Genomic DNA, 14,628 nt, shown 5'->3' on the forward strand with positions numbered 1-14,628 from the left:
TACCTGATATTTAACGTCTGAACTCAGACACAGTGATCTCACGTCAAGTGCTTTATGTAATAATTGATCTCATGTTGCTTTTTTTTAATTGAAGTATAGTTGATTTACAATATTGTGTTAGTTTTAGGTGTACAGCAAAGTTATTCAGTTATATATATATTCTTTTTCAGATTCTTTTCCGTTATAGGTTATAACAAAATAGTGAATATATTCCCTATGCTATACAGTAAATCCTTGTTGTTTATTTTATATACAGTGTTGATCTCATGTTTTTTAAACTACTGCTTAAAGAAAAAAAATTTCTATGTCTAATTAGACATATAGATATATATGTATATACTGTTAAAGAAACAACTCCTGCCTTATTACTATATGTAATGTACAGTGCAGAAAGTGTCAATATGTAAGTGGAATGTGTAAGAACATACAGTAGTTTAGATTCTGAAAGATCTTGGAATATACTAGAAAACCTTGGACAACCCTAGGACTGATTTAGGTCTCTAGACCTGCTGTGGTTTGCTCTGTGTCAGACTAAAGCTCAAGACACTGAGATGATTGTTAGGAAGTGGCATGATCAAAAAAACAGGAAGATTAAGGACAAAGTGCACTCCGGGATAGATAAAGACATGGGAACTCAACATGAGCAAAAGAATGAGTATATTGATAACAATTTATTAGATTGAACCCTCAATTTACCCTATATAACATGCTGTAAACACTTCTATTTTTTGGCTGGGCTATTAGGTACATGTTACAATTTGATTCTCTCCAAAACAATGTACTTACCTGTGCTAAAGGCTTAGAACTGGGATCCAACTTACTCCTGTGAATATCAAATTCAGCTCGTTTGTGCCAAAACCTCCAGGCATCTAATAAATTTCTATAATTCTCAATCCAGTACTGAACTCTTTCATCTTTAAGAACATCTAAGGGAGAACCCTAAAAAGAAAACATGAATTATTTCAGTTTTTAAAATTTTCCTGGGTAAGCCTGAAGATTCTAGGCAACATGCGAGTATGAGTCACATGGGAAGAAACGGGTCTCTTTTTTGCCAAAAGCTGGCTCCTAATGAGGATACAGATAAAATAACTGATGGACGCTCCATTAATTTACTTTAAGTTGGCCTCTACCAACGACATAAATATGCACTGTATACACCATTATACCTTGCCAGGGAAGTGTAATTTTCTACCTCTTATTTAAGTTTAAAGACCTAAGAGCAATCAATTCACCTTCCTAGTTGAATGCAGTAAAAAATGACGCAAATATTTTTTGTCCCAACAATTAAAACCTCTAGGTTCACAAAATATATTTACTATCTCATCTAAATACACACCAAAATTGCTCAATCACATTTAAAAATAATACTGAGCCTGGTCCTTCATATCTAGCAATGTATTGTGGATTAAGATGCTATTTTTGTATACCTATTTATCTAAAAGTTAAAAATGCCTATTCTCTCCCTTGCCTTCAATTAAAACATATATTTATCGCCTTCAAATTAAAAAAAAAGAAGAAGAAAGAAAGAAAAAAACCAAAACTGAACCAAAAATGTTTAGTTCTTTTGCCCCTAGGCCACAGTGAAAAGGAACAATTCCTTTTCCTTAAATTTACTTTAGATTCCTTCTCATTAAGAACTTCAATTTTTTGCCACTAAGACTTTTCCTAAAGCTGTATTTTCCCTGGCAGCTGTGACATTCCACATTTCACCTACGCTTGCTTTGGGTTTTCACAGAATGCTTTTAGCTCTGTCGAGGATATTGTCCTTATCTTCACATGATGAAGAAAGTAGAGAAAGCCTCTACCTCCAATGATGCTACGGCCATTAATTTAAAGCCAAGTTTTTCCGGTTCTGTTTGGGGGCCACAGAGAAAGTAAAATGTCAGAGGCAACTTAGCATGCATCTTATGGAAAAAGGGAAGAAACCTATAACAGCTAATAAAGACAATCTACCTTTAGACATTCCATCAAAATAGAAGCGTATCTTTCACCTAGTAATTAAGTATTAATTTCAATTACTAGAGTTAAATTTAGCTAAAAGAACATGTGAAAAACTCATACTTGACAACTTCATTTCTTAAAAAAATAAACATCTACTACAGTCCTAATTATGACCAACTAGCCAGAACTAAGTACTAAAGTATAATACAATCTCTGATTTAAAAAGAAAATTCACAGAAAAATCAGAAATCTTCATACCCCACTCTTTCCCCTTCCACGGCAGTAAGGATAAACTAAGAAAGAATCTGATCAATTCATATTTGGTAAGTCTTCTCTAGACCCGCCCCAATAAAACTTAAAATCAAGGTCTGAAAAAGTCTGCAGAGAAAACAGTTCAGAGATTAAGTCTGACCAAATTAAAATTAGAAGGGCTTGGGAAATGCCATGGGCTTCCCACAGTAACAAAATGTAAGACCTAAGTGATCAGCGAGTAACTGAACTTCCAAAAGCATTAACCAACATTCTTCAGAAAAAAGGAAAAGAACCCAGATGTCTATAATATACTGCAAACAATGGCCAGTATTCAATAAAAAATCACTAGACATATAAAGAAACAGGTAAATGTGCTTCAAAGTAAAGGAAAAAGGCAGTCAATAGAACTAAACCTTAAATAGCCCTTATGTTAGAGTAAGTAAAGATCTAAATGCAGCTATTATTCAGACTTAGGGGAAAACAGTGTTTTAATTAGTAAACAAATAGGGCTCTGAGCAGAAAAATATAAACTATAAAAAAATGGAGACTCTGGAACTAAAAAGTACTATAACTGAAATTAAGAATTCCCTGGAAAACCTAACATCAGATAGAAGGTGACAGAATAGCCAATTAACAAATCAAAAGAATTTATCCAATTTGAAGAACAGAAGAAAAAAGATGAAAGGAAAATAAACAGAGCCTCAGATATCTGTGGGACAATATCAAATGGTTTAATATATGTGCAATAATAGTCCAAGAAGGGGAATGAGATTGAGGCAGAAAAAAATATTTAGAGAAATAATGCTTGAAGACTTCCCAAATCTGATGAAAAACACTGACTTGCAGATCCAAGAACCTCAGTGAATCATAAGCAGGATAAGAAGAACCACAACTAGGCTTCAAGGGTTAAACTGCTAAAAATCAAAAGAAAATCTTGAAAGCAGCCCAAGGAAAAATGAAGCATTACATAGGGGAAACAAGGATAGTAATATGTGACTTCTCATCAGAAACAATGGAGGCCAGAACACTGTGAAACCACATCTTTGAAATGCTGAAAGAAAATGAGCGAAATAGACATTTTCAATTAAAATTTGAGAGAATCTGTCCCCAGCAAATGTGAACTATAAGAAATGCTAAAGAGAAAGACCAAAGGGAAACGATATGAGATGAAATTTGAGTCTCTGGTAAGGAATAAACAGTACCAGGCATGGTAAATAAGTAAATAAATATAAAAGCCCATGTTTTCATTCTTCACATAATTTACATAAAAGACAACTGACTGTTCAAAGCAAAAATAATAACACTAAGTTGGAGTTCATAATGGATGTAGAAGCAAAATACAAGACAATAGGACAAAGGAGGGGGATTTGTAAATGGAATTACACTGTTGTAACATGAAATATGAAGCAAAAAAAAAAATATGAAGCAAAATATGAAGCGAAATACAAGACAATAGGACAAAGGAGGGGGATTTGTAAATGGAATTACACTGTTGTAACATGAAATATGAAGCAAAAAGCAGAAAGTGTCAGGTGTGAGGTAAGAAAGAGAAAAGGTGAAGTAGGAAGCATGATGTATCAGGTGTGAAATGTAAAGTAAGAGGAGGTAAAATGTTGACTGATGAGTTAAGGATGCATATTGTTAGACCTATAGCAACTACTCAAAAGAAGAAGATAATGAAAAGGGGTATAGCTAAAAAGCTAACAGATAAAATAAAGTGAAATACTAAAATATTCAATTAGCCCAAAAGAAGGCAGGAAAGGAACAGAAAAACAAAAGGAAGAAGAAAAAGCAAAAGAGAAAACTAATAGCAAGATGATAGACTAAATCTTGACCATATAAATATAAATGGAGGGAACTTCTCAATTAAAAGGCAGCTGATGATCAGACTAGATTTTTTTTTAAAGCAAGATTCAATTACACACCGCATTTTAAATGATTTTATAAACCTTGTTAAGAGGTTACCAACCATTTGCATTCCATAGCCATATATCTACAGTTTGATTTAACAAATGTGAACTCATTTCAGTAAGAAAACAATGATACCTTATGCTATAGAAGGACACCTTTTCTTCCATGGGCAGTGGCCTGATACCTTAGGGTAAGTTTACATTGTGGTTTGTGGGCCAATCAATATCTACTTTTGTTCATAAGAAGGTAGGGTGGGGGGAGGGGGCATTTTACTTTGCTTAGCCAGTATGCAGCATGCTATCATATTGTATAAAAGGATAAGGATGGGAAAGAGAACACTAAGAAGGATAAGATTAGCTGGAGGGCCACAGGAAATCTCAGGAAAAAGCTCTAAAATGTCACCATATTTCCAACAAAAGCAAAGTAGTAGGGAATCTTTGCCAGGAATCCATTTTTAACCACTGGACAGTAAAAGCTGAGAGAAAATAGATGACCGATCATACCAAATCATGCCCATTTAATAAATGAGGAAATGAGATAATAAAAGGGAATAATGAGAAGACAGCTGTGTGTAACTTGCCTTCTGTATTTCAAGAAAGATGTATAGTAATTCAGATCAGGGAAAAGCAATCTCTTTGTAGAAGGTTTTGTTCTGTCAACAACTGGAGAAAACGAAGAGAGGTGTCTCTGCTCCATTTGAGCTTTACATAAATTCAAGACTGACACTTCTCAAAGTGAAAGGAAAACCCAGATAACCCAATGCAGGAGGCTTAGCGACGTAAGGTAAGGCAGAAGTCCTGTAGATCAAGTGATTAAAGCTAAATGTCTTCTAAAGATCCTCAGCAAGCAACAGGGCATATCCACTCAGTGAGGGAAGAAAATACAGAAGGCTAAGCATTTTTTTTCTCCCTAAAAAATTGCTGCCACCAGGCTGCGCTAACCTGTAACATGCAGTAACTTGCTGTTTGGACATCTCCAGTTCGGTCGACATAACTCTCCATTAAGTCCACTCCATCTTTAGTAAGGCCTGTAAGCAGTATTCCTTCCAAATTTCCAGCCTCTTTCATTTCATTGGTCAACTTTTCGATGTATCTATTTAACTGGAAAATTCAAAGTGATTTTTCTAAAGCAATCCATTTGACTATTTGTATTTTCTGCTTCATAAATTCTACATTTGAAACAATTTTACTCTTAATGGAAAACAGTTTAAAACAAAAGCCCTTGTAAAAATCTAGATATGTGATCTCTAAGAAGTCTGCATCTATTATAAATTACAATACAGCATTCATGATCATTTAAAATATTTTTTAAAAAAGGCAAGGTATTTACTATCTTTTGATAATTGTTCTATAAAAGATCCACAGAGGGTTTACTATTTTAAATTTAAAGAGAACTGTCATTATTTTGCAAAGTTCTTGATGTCTAATATACAGTACGAAGTAATAGAATCACAGAATCTGAGTTGGAAGGGAACTTCAAGATTACCAACAATAACCTTTTCTTGTATTATATATAGAATGGATAAACAATAAGGTCCTACTGTATTCTCCTGTGATAAACCACAATGGAAAACAATATGAAAAAGAATACATATAGGTATAACTGAGTCACTTTGCTGTATAGCAGAAATTAACGCAACACTGTAAAACAACAATACTTCAATAAAATTTAAAAAAAAAGAACTTGTAAATCTCTTTTGGGATTTTGATCTGTAAAGCTCATGGGTCCTTTACAATCTTATCCTAAACAAACAAACACAAAAACAAACCATTTCTTATAAGGTCTTGCCTGACTTTATCCTACCCCAAACTCTAGCCAAGATGGCTTTATGTTCCCCAGCACTTTCTCATTATTGTAGTACTCAACACAACGCATTACTAGTTGTTTATGTGCATTTCTCTCTCACTATCTACATAGCATATTCATGTACTAGCTGTTTATTGTATTAAAAAATGAAGGAATCCTTTGATAGCATCGCTAAGAGGTGAGTTTAACATCTTTATCTACTGATTAATCTCACTCACCACAGCAGAAATAAACTAAAATATTAAGTCAGCATTTTTTTTTTAAATTTAAGTATAGTTGGTTTACAATGTTTTTAGTTTCAGGTGTACAGCAAAGTGGTTCAGTTATACACATATATATCTATTCTTTTTCAGATTATTTTCCCTTATAGATTATTATAAGATATTGAGTATAGTTCCCTGTGCTATACAGTAGGTCCTTGTTAAATCAGCATTCTTAAATAAGTAAATTTAGGTATGATACATGTTTATAATATCTCAATCTAATAAGAAATTATTACCTCACTTTTTAGAAGAATTTATATATAAACCTCACAGATACATATTTATACATAAAGATTAGTTTCTTAATCCAGTGACAGTAAATATTAATCACTTTAAATATGGAATTAAATCAGTTCTTACCTGACTATCACTAAGAAATTTACAAGCAAATGCCACTCTGTCACGTACGGCAACTTTGTTTTCATACTGAAAAGAAGAGAAAAAGCAAGGAGTTACTTTCGGGTGCTATGAGTTATAAATTTTTGCAGACTAGGTATTTTATACCTAATACATATTTTGATTTTCAAATGTAATAATAAGTTACTGTGTATATACTGGCAGAGCCATTGATCGCCTAAGATGTTTTTCTTAATGTAACTCTCAGGAAACTCAGTGCTAAGGTTATTGCCTGTAGAAAGTAGATTTACCTCTTAAACTGACCAATTTAGTTTAAAAAAATTCCAGTTCTGTCTCATATAACTTTAACATAAAACAGAAGCAATGGTGAACAGTTTATCAAATTTAAGATGCCATGTAGTCCTTTCATCATAGAAATTAATTTTAGTGAAACTGAGGAAATCTTTCCTTGGCTTCTGAGTTAATCAACAAGTCTAGGAAATCTGTGAATTACCAGTAAATATACCAGCTCAGGATTTAGAAAGAATATCAATACATGTTTCTAAACACAAAATTTTAAAACATACCTTATAAGTAAATAGACACACTTTTGTGGCTATTGTAAAATACTCTTATATAGGTGGTTTGTGGCAAAATAAGAGGCATTATGATAAATTCTTAAATTTTTGTACACTTGTCAATAATGTAAAACACTATTTTGAAAAGTGTTTACTATAAATGTAGAAAGATACAATTAATTTTGTGATAAGTAAAAAATAGTTTAAGGGTGGATAAAGGATCCTATTTCCACTGAAGTCTTCCATGAAATATAGTTTTCCTCCTTTAAACGTAAGATCACTTCAGTTGATACCTTAGTGTGTTTTCTCAATTATAAAATATGGTTCTGCCCTAAAAAGGGGACATATTTGGTACAAATTAGATTTAACTCTTAGACTATGTTGCATGTGTTACAATTTTGATCTGGAAAGAGTTATAAATATTCTCTGTCTCATTTTACAGCTGAAAAAACTAAAACCCAAAAAAGTTAACTGACCAGCTAAAGTAACTGTGGCAGAGCAAGGACTCGGACCTTTACCTTCTGATTTCCCAATTCAAAACTTTTCACTAGATTACTATAACTTAACAATTTTTTAAAAAGAACAATGATAATTATCATTATTTACATATAAAGTATAATCAGGGACACTCCTGAAACAGCTTGGAAATATCAATATAAACTTCCTACTCAAGATATGATATCCCTTACTTATATAGGTGTAAGAAGGTATTTTTAATAGGTCACTTAATTGAAAATACAGAAGTTTAACATTTAGACAATATACTTCTCTATCAATTTAAAATCTGAACAATCCATTTCTTTTTCTAGTCTTCATTGTCCTCTACCACTTCCTAAAAGTATCATTTTATTTCTTCAAGATGCAACATTTAAAGTCTTCTGTTTAACAACAAAGAGTAATAATTGTAAAAACGAAACAAAAAAACCCCAACATGCTCTCGGATATTAATTTGAAGTGGTTAGAAAGGTTCAATAGTAATTTGTTAAAAGTAATGAACAAAACACATAAAGAATTGTCAAAATGGACACTAACAACATTTATTAACATATTCATTCATCTCAATAAAATACATGTTTTTATAAATTCTTCGGAACTGACATTTAAATCAATTATCAATGTGTATTTTATAATATTGAGTTGGCCAAAAAGTTCCCTCAGTTGTTAAGTAAAAATAAAGGACACATTTTTCATTTTCACCAAGAACTTTATTGAACAATGTATTCACCATTTTGTCCTACTACCTTCTGCCATTTTTCAGGCAACTTCATAATTCCATCTTCCCAAAACTTTTTATCTTTTTGAGCAAAGAACTGTTCCAGGTGCCTTTTACAGTCACAATACAATCTAACAAAATTGTTTTGAATGAAGTTAAAAGCGCTACTAGAGCCATCTTACAGAAAAAAATGAACGAACTTTTTAGCCAACCCAATAAATGCTACAATTGCAAAAAAAATAGAAATACATTTTGCCTTAGAAGGTTCTTCTCAGTGCTAGAAAGAAGCCCAACAAATGCCAAGAAAGTTGTGGTACTAAGGTGAAGCTTAAAACCCAATAACTAAAACTGATAAGCAACTCTCACTTCTTTCTTTCTGCACTTTGTGACAAAGAACCTATTTGGTGATGTGTTCATAAGTGATTAAAGCAGGAGAGAGAAAAAAAAAAAAACAGCAATGAAAAGACCAAACAGTGAAAAAATAAAATAGTCCACTATAAGTAGTGTGATCATATAATTTATCTTCCAAACTGGTACGTGTCTGTGAATGACAAATACTAACTCAGACAAGATACATGGTTATCCTGACCATAACTGATCATGTATTGATTTACTTAACTAAGAAAAAAGCCAAAAGCAAAAACACCATACACACATTTAAAAGATTATATTTCAATATAATATGCATGTTTCTACAGTTGTAGAGTTCTAGAGCTCAGTTCCTAAGCTAAAGGATAAAATCTTATTCCTCCAATGTCTGTAAGTTATATTATTAAAACCATTAAAAAAAATCAAGTTCAGTTTGCTATCGGCTAACTCCAAATTTTTAAGATACCTTATTTTAAATAATATAAAATGCATCGAAATATGACATTATTTTATGCAACTGACATTTGAAAATTTTAACAAAATTAGATTAAAAACTCCTATCTTAAAAGGAGAGTCTCATGAAACGGAAATTAGCTTACCAATACTCCATCATAAGATCCTGTTTCACTTGTCAGAAATGCAAACATGACACACAGATACGGGTTGTTTAACTGTAATCGTAAAGTGCTGCACATTTCTCTCCAAAGCGAGTTCTTCTCATCCGTATAACCCGATAAAGCCATTGCTACCACATTAAGATTCAGATCACCTGCATATTAAAAAGAGACAGCTAATCAAAGTAATCAAAAGCTTAATGTCTCCTAGTTCTTCAACTATAACAAATAAAGATCAGAGGGTGAATTTACCCCCCAGAAAAATAAGCCCATTAGAATAAGGGTTTTAACACAGACTAGAATATCTGGCAAGAACCACAAGCAAAAATTTCCATTCTTATAAAACTTCTACCCATATTGCAAACCCTGTGCAGGACAAGCACATCTTTTAATTCTCAAGTTTTCATCCCAGGCAGATTCCTACACAGTATGTTAGCTTAGGACCTAAATGAAGAGTAGTGAAGCAATACTATCAGAATCATTGCCAACTTCATCAACAAGTTAATTTATGTGCAGATGTTTCAAAGTGTTGATAGTAAATATTATTGTATCTCAGGACTACAATTTTCAAAATCATTTGTTTTCCTATTTCTACATATATAATGCTCATGCTTATGTATATGTTTTATCAGCAAAGTACTGAAAGCCAATATTTCAGCATTCTTATTATAGTATTATACTTTTAATTTTTCTAGGACCAAATTATTATTATAGTATTATACTTTCAATTGTTCTAGGACAAAATTAACGATCAGAATGATCACAGAACTGTATTTAGACATATTTGCAACAAAGCATTTGTTACCAGTAGTCTTTTAAACATTTGTTCTTAGCAGTGTATACGGCTGCTGATGAGCTGCTAGCCTGGCAGTCAGCCCTACGGCTGCCTCGCCGTCTAACAGTAAGTTTCGCTTCAAAAGAAAAAATTAAATTCATCTTTAGCTTTTACTCTTAAGTGTTTTCTACATTTATTATAGCAACTTTATTAGGTTTCTTGATCCTAATCATTTACTCTTTTTTTCCAAATAAAACAGCATTTCCCATTTTATGTTCTTAATAGTCTGTTCCTCATTTCTATAAACATTTTCCCCAAGTTATTTTGTGCCTGCTTCCTGTGCTTACTCTGTTAAAGTCCTCTTTCTTTCTCTTTCTTTCCTTCTTTCTTTCTCTTTCTTTCTCTCTCTCTCTCCCTCCCTCTCTTTCCTTCCTTCCTTTCTCTCTCTCTCTCCCTCTCTCTCTCTCTCTCTCTCTCCCTCCTTCCCTCCCTCCCTCCCTTCCTTCCTTCCTTTCTTTTTTTTAACATCTTCATTGGAGTATAATTGCTTTACAATGGTGTGTTAGTTTCTGCTTTATAACAAAGTGAATCAGCTATACATATACATATATCCCCATATCTCCTCACTCTTGCAGTCTCCCTCCCACCCTCCCTATCCCACCCCTGTAGGTGGTCAGAAAGCACCAAGCTGATCTCCCTGTGCTATGGGGCTGCTTCCTACTAGCTATCTATTTTACATTTGGTAGTATATATATGTCCATGCCACTCTCTCACTTCGTCCCAGCTTACCCTTCCCCCTCCCCATGTCCTTAACTCCATTCTCTACGCCTGTGTCTTTATTCCTGTCCTGCCCCTAGGTTCTTCAGAACCTTTTTTTTTTTTTAGATTCCAAATATATGTGTTAGCATACGGTATTTGTTTTTCTCTTTCTGACCTTAACATTAAGAAACAACAACAATAAAGGAATATCTTCTTTGAATCCTGCTTAGAACAATTTATCTCCAAATGGAAAGGAATATTTGATTCACAGAAATCTTTTCTCCAGTCCTCAACCAGGTTATTCAAATCACTGAAAAGATACTTTTCCCCTACTGTTAGTATGGGTGTTTAAATCTAACACCAAATTTTCCAAGTACACAAACAAGGATTATCATGCTCTCAGATCACAGTAAAATTAGAATTAGAAATGGCTTTAAATATCAATTCTTTTTTCCATCACCACATATCTTCTACTGCACTCTCAAATGGGGAAGACTTATGTTACAGCAAAACTGAAGGAAAAGAGGGCAATCTGGGCAAAACATTAGCTTTTTCAACTTTTAGACTGCAAGTAAATAGATTACAGTTAATTTCAGGTGTTTTTCCTATGGTACCACAGAACTGTAATAGCTTCAAAATGGACCAGCAAATAAAAATTAAGTACTCTGAATACTCATAAATAATTCGGCCAGGTGTATTATAAACTGAGAGGTATATATACATCTTGAAGTGAAATATTCCCAATAAGAAAAAAACTGAATTCCTGGATTAAGATTTATTTCTCTGAGTTTTCTCTTGCAAAATGTCAGGGTGAAAACTTTATCACATATCTTTGTTTCTTCTTTTTCAAAAAAATATTAAATGGAAACTATGTTCAAATCAGCAGACTCAAGTAGAAACACTTTTGCAGATCGAAGTATGATTTTTATAAGAATCTATGTTAGTCTAACTAAAAGTGTCATTCAGTTTCCTAAAAGTCAACCAAAAACCATACAAAAAACAGAGCATAAACTAAAATACACTCAAATGTTTGCCATAAAAATGCTTACAAACTAAAGTAGTCCTAATCTCAAAGAAAATACATTTTTTGAATGTATGTGAACTATCTTCAAGGAAAAAACATCGAAATGAACACACTTGAGTATTCCTTATAATATTAAAAAGACAATTAAGACATTTTCTTTTTCAATAAACAAAAGGGATGGACTAAACATTTACTTTAATAGACACAGTTCTGTGCTAATTTCTCTTTCAAAAAAATTTACCAAAAATATTGATTAGAGTTTTAACAATTACCAGCATCTTTTCTTTCAAGGATTCTATGAACGGCAAATATCTTATTATATAACGCAATACCTCTTTCTGAAGATGCCCCTTCATTCAGGATCTGGATTGCTCGTCGAATATCCAAGTTGAACAATGCCACAGCGGCAGCTCTCTCCCATTCCCCTTCTTGTACAAGGGAGTTCAAAAATGGCCCCACGTCGACATCCGTTCCTTTCTTTATCCACCCACAAAGCTGTAAAGCTAAGATTCTCTCTTCATTTAAATTCTGAATATCAGTTTGCTTATCCAACCCACTCCAATTATGTCTGCTGCTTTCCACCATTCCTAAAAAGAGAAACACCTTTATATTATTGTTTATTAGTTTTTGAAATGTATTTGGAAAATAAGTCAGTTTTACATAGGACTATTTCAACATTAGATTTTAAATATTCAACTTCTCAGCCACAATTTCATGATAGCATAAGTATAAAACGTGCCACAAACAAAACACATTTTACATGTTGCTAAGTACAAATTTCCCCGAGTTACCAGAAAGAGCTGTGGGACTAACAGTCAATGCTTGATGGGCTATGCTGAGTCACTGCTTCAGAGCAGCCTCCCTGACCACCTAATCTAAAATAGGGTGCCACCTGTATTATCTAACTAACCATTGGCTCCTCTATGTCCTTTAGCACTAACATAAGCTCCCATATTTTATTTAATTTATTTTTCAGTCTTATCTCTTCTCCTACCAGAACATAAGCTCCAAAAGGGCTGGCATCTTTTCTTTTTTTATTTGAAATGTATCCCCAGTGTTTGAGGTCCGATACTCACACTCTCTCCCTCCCCCTTCTGCCACTCTATGTATGAATATATACATCTATATGAAAAAAAATGAGATCAAAAACATCAAAGTACTTTGAAAGGTTAAGTACTAAGCTAAAATACAATAGGAATTATTTGAAGGTTCTCCCCCCTTACTAAACCAGGAGACTTTATGGCCTCGTTTTCTTTTCAAAGGAATTTAAATAATTCTTGTAACATTACTTAGATTGCAATCAAGGCAGCTGATCCTAAGGGGGGGATAATTTCACGTAAGATGATACTTGGTGCCAAATTAAGGTAAAAGAAAGATGAAACTTACGGACTCTATTAATTGCAACTCAAATTCTTAAAAGTTCTAGAAAGATTATCTGTTCTTATTTTAACAAAAAGGATTTTCAGAATAAACTGAATTAGGAATTAGGAAGCAAGAATGTCCAACATTACAAATGTCTTTTATTAGTAGTAATTTACACCATCCTACATTTGTATAGTTACATATAATACAGTAATTATGCATTTGTAGGGACTTCCCTGGTGCCGCAGTGGTTTAGAATCCACCTGCCAATGCAGGGGACACAGGTTCACTCCATGGTCCGGAAAGATCCCACATGCCGCAGAGCAACTAAGCCCATGTGCCACAACTACTGAGTCTGCGCTCTAGAGCCCACGAGCCACAGTTACTGAAGCCCGCATACCTAGAGCCCGTGCTCCGCAACAAGAGAAGCCACCACAATGAGAAACCCGAACACTGCAACGAAGAGTAGCCCCCACTCACTGCAACTAGAGAAAGCCCACGCACAGCAACGAAGACCCAAGGCAGCCAAAAAAAAAAAAAAGAAAAAATAAAGAGAATACCTGCACATCAAAAAGAGGAACCGTGCTGCTCTATATGCAACCATGAGGGAAGTCAGTGAAGACAAAATCACTTATAGCTTATGAAAGTGAGATTTCAAGAACTCTGATAAAACTTAGAATTAAATGATAAAGTTAATAAAACACTTATGTTAAAAATTAAAGAAGACTTTTTATTCTGAATAACAAACTTAAACTGTTTAAATAGTATATAGTCATTAAATTTCATGTAGAACAAGCTGCAGATGTACTATAAGGTATTTACTTTCTTATCTCCCGTATAAATTTTGGATTCAGTGCTGATGATATTATTTAATTAATGGTAAAAATAACAATTTTAAGCAGGTGAACAAAAAGCAATTTATTTGTTAAACAATTCCTCACAGCTTAATAATTTCTAGTTTCTTAGAGTTTTTATTTTCTAGAAATTGTGTCATGGAATAGAGATCAATGTGTATGAATCCAAAGAGTTCACTGCTAGGAGGTGGAAAAGTATCCTGTAAGTGCATGGATATTGTGCCACATTATTCTGGCTGCTCAGAGACCTTCCCACTGCTTAATAACTATGCTACAGGAAATTCGGGTTATCAAATAAGCAATGTGATATTATTGTGGGTTTTTAAGTACATAGTCATATTATGATTTTTAGTATGCATGAATTTTAAAATATATGATTAATTTAAATCTATTTATACACATTATGCAATGCTAAAGTGACAAGATTGTATCCCCAAAATTTGAGACTACCCTATATATAAATAATAAAATCAATGTTTTATGATGGTTGTGAGGGAAACAAGTGAAACAAGTTCACTTAAACATTAAAAAAATCAAAAAAATTTTTTTGCTTCAAATACTACATCAAGCA

General features: G+C 33.2%; 1 protein-coding gene across 2 annotated transcripts in view; it reads right to left on the minus strand.

Annotated features, from left to right (window-relative positions):
- Nucleotides 1–14,628, minus strand: part of MIOS (meiosis regulator for oocyte development) — a 40,212-nt gene that overhangs the window by 7,487 nt on the left and 18,097 nt on the right. For both annotated transcript variants that reach the window (XM_061197754.1, XM_061197755.1), the window contains exons 5-9: nt 12,174–12,428; nt 9,269–9,438; nt 6,534–6,599; nt 5,046–5,204; nt 787–939 (exon numbers count right to left, since the gene is read on the minus strand). In XM_061197754.1, the coding sequence (XP_061053737.1) occupies nt 787–939; nt 5,046–5,204; nt 6,534–6,599; nt 9,269–9,438; nt 12,174–12,428 (803 nt within the window). The remainder of the gene's footprint in view (nt 1–786; nt 940–5,045; nt 5,205–6,533; nt 6,600–9,268; nt 9,439–12,173; nt 12,429–14,628) is intronic.

This window comes from Eubalaena glacialis, chromosome 8 (assembly GCF_028564815.1).
Source record: "Eubalaena glacialis isolate mEubGla1 chromosome 8, mEubGla1.1.hap2.+ XY, whole genome shotgun sequence".
Classification (NCBI taxonomy): Eukaryota; Metazoa; Chordata; class Mammalia; order Artiodactyla; family Balaenidae; genus Eubalaena; species Eubalaena glacialis.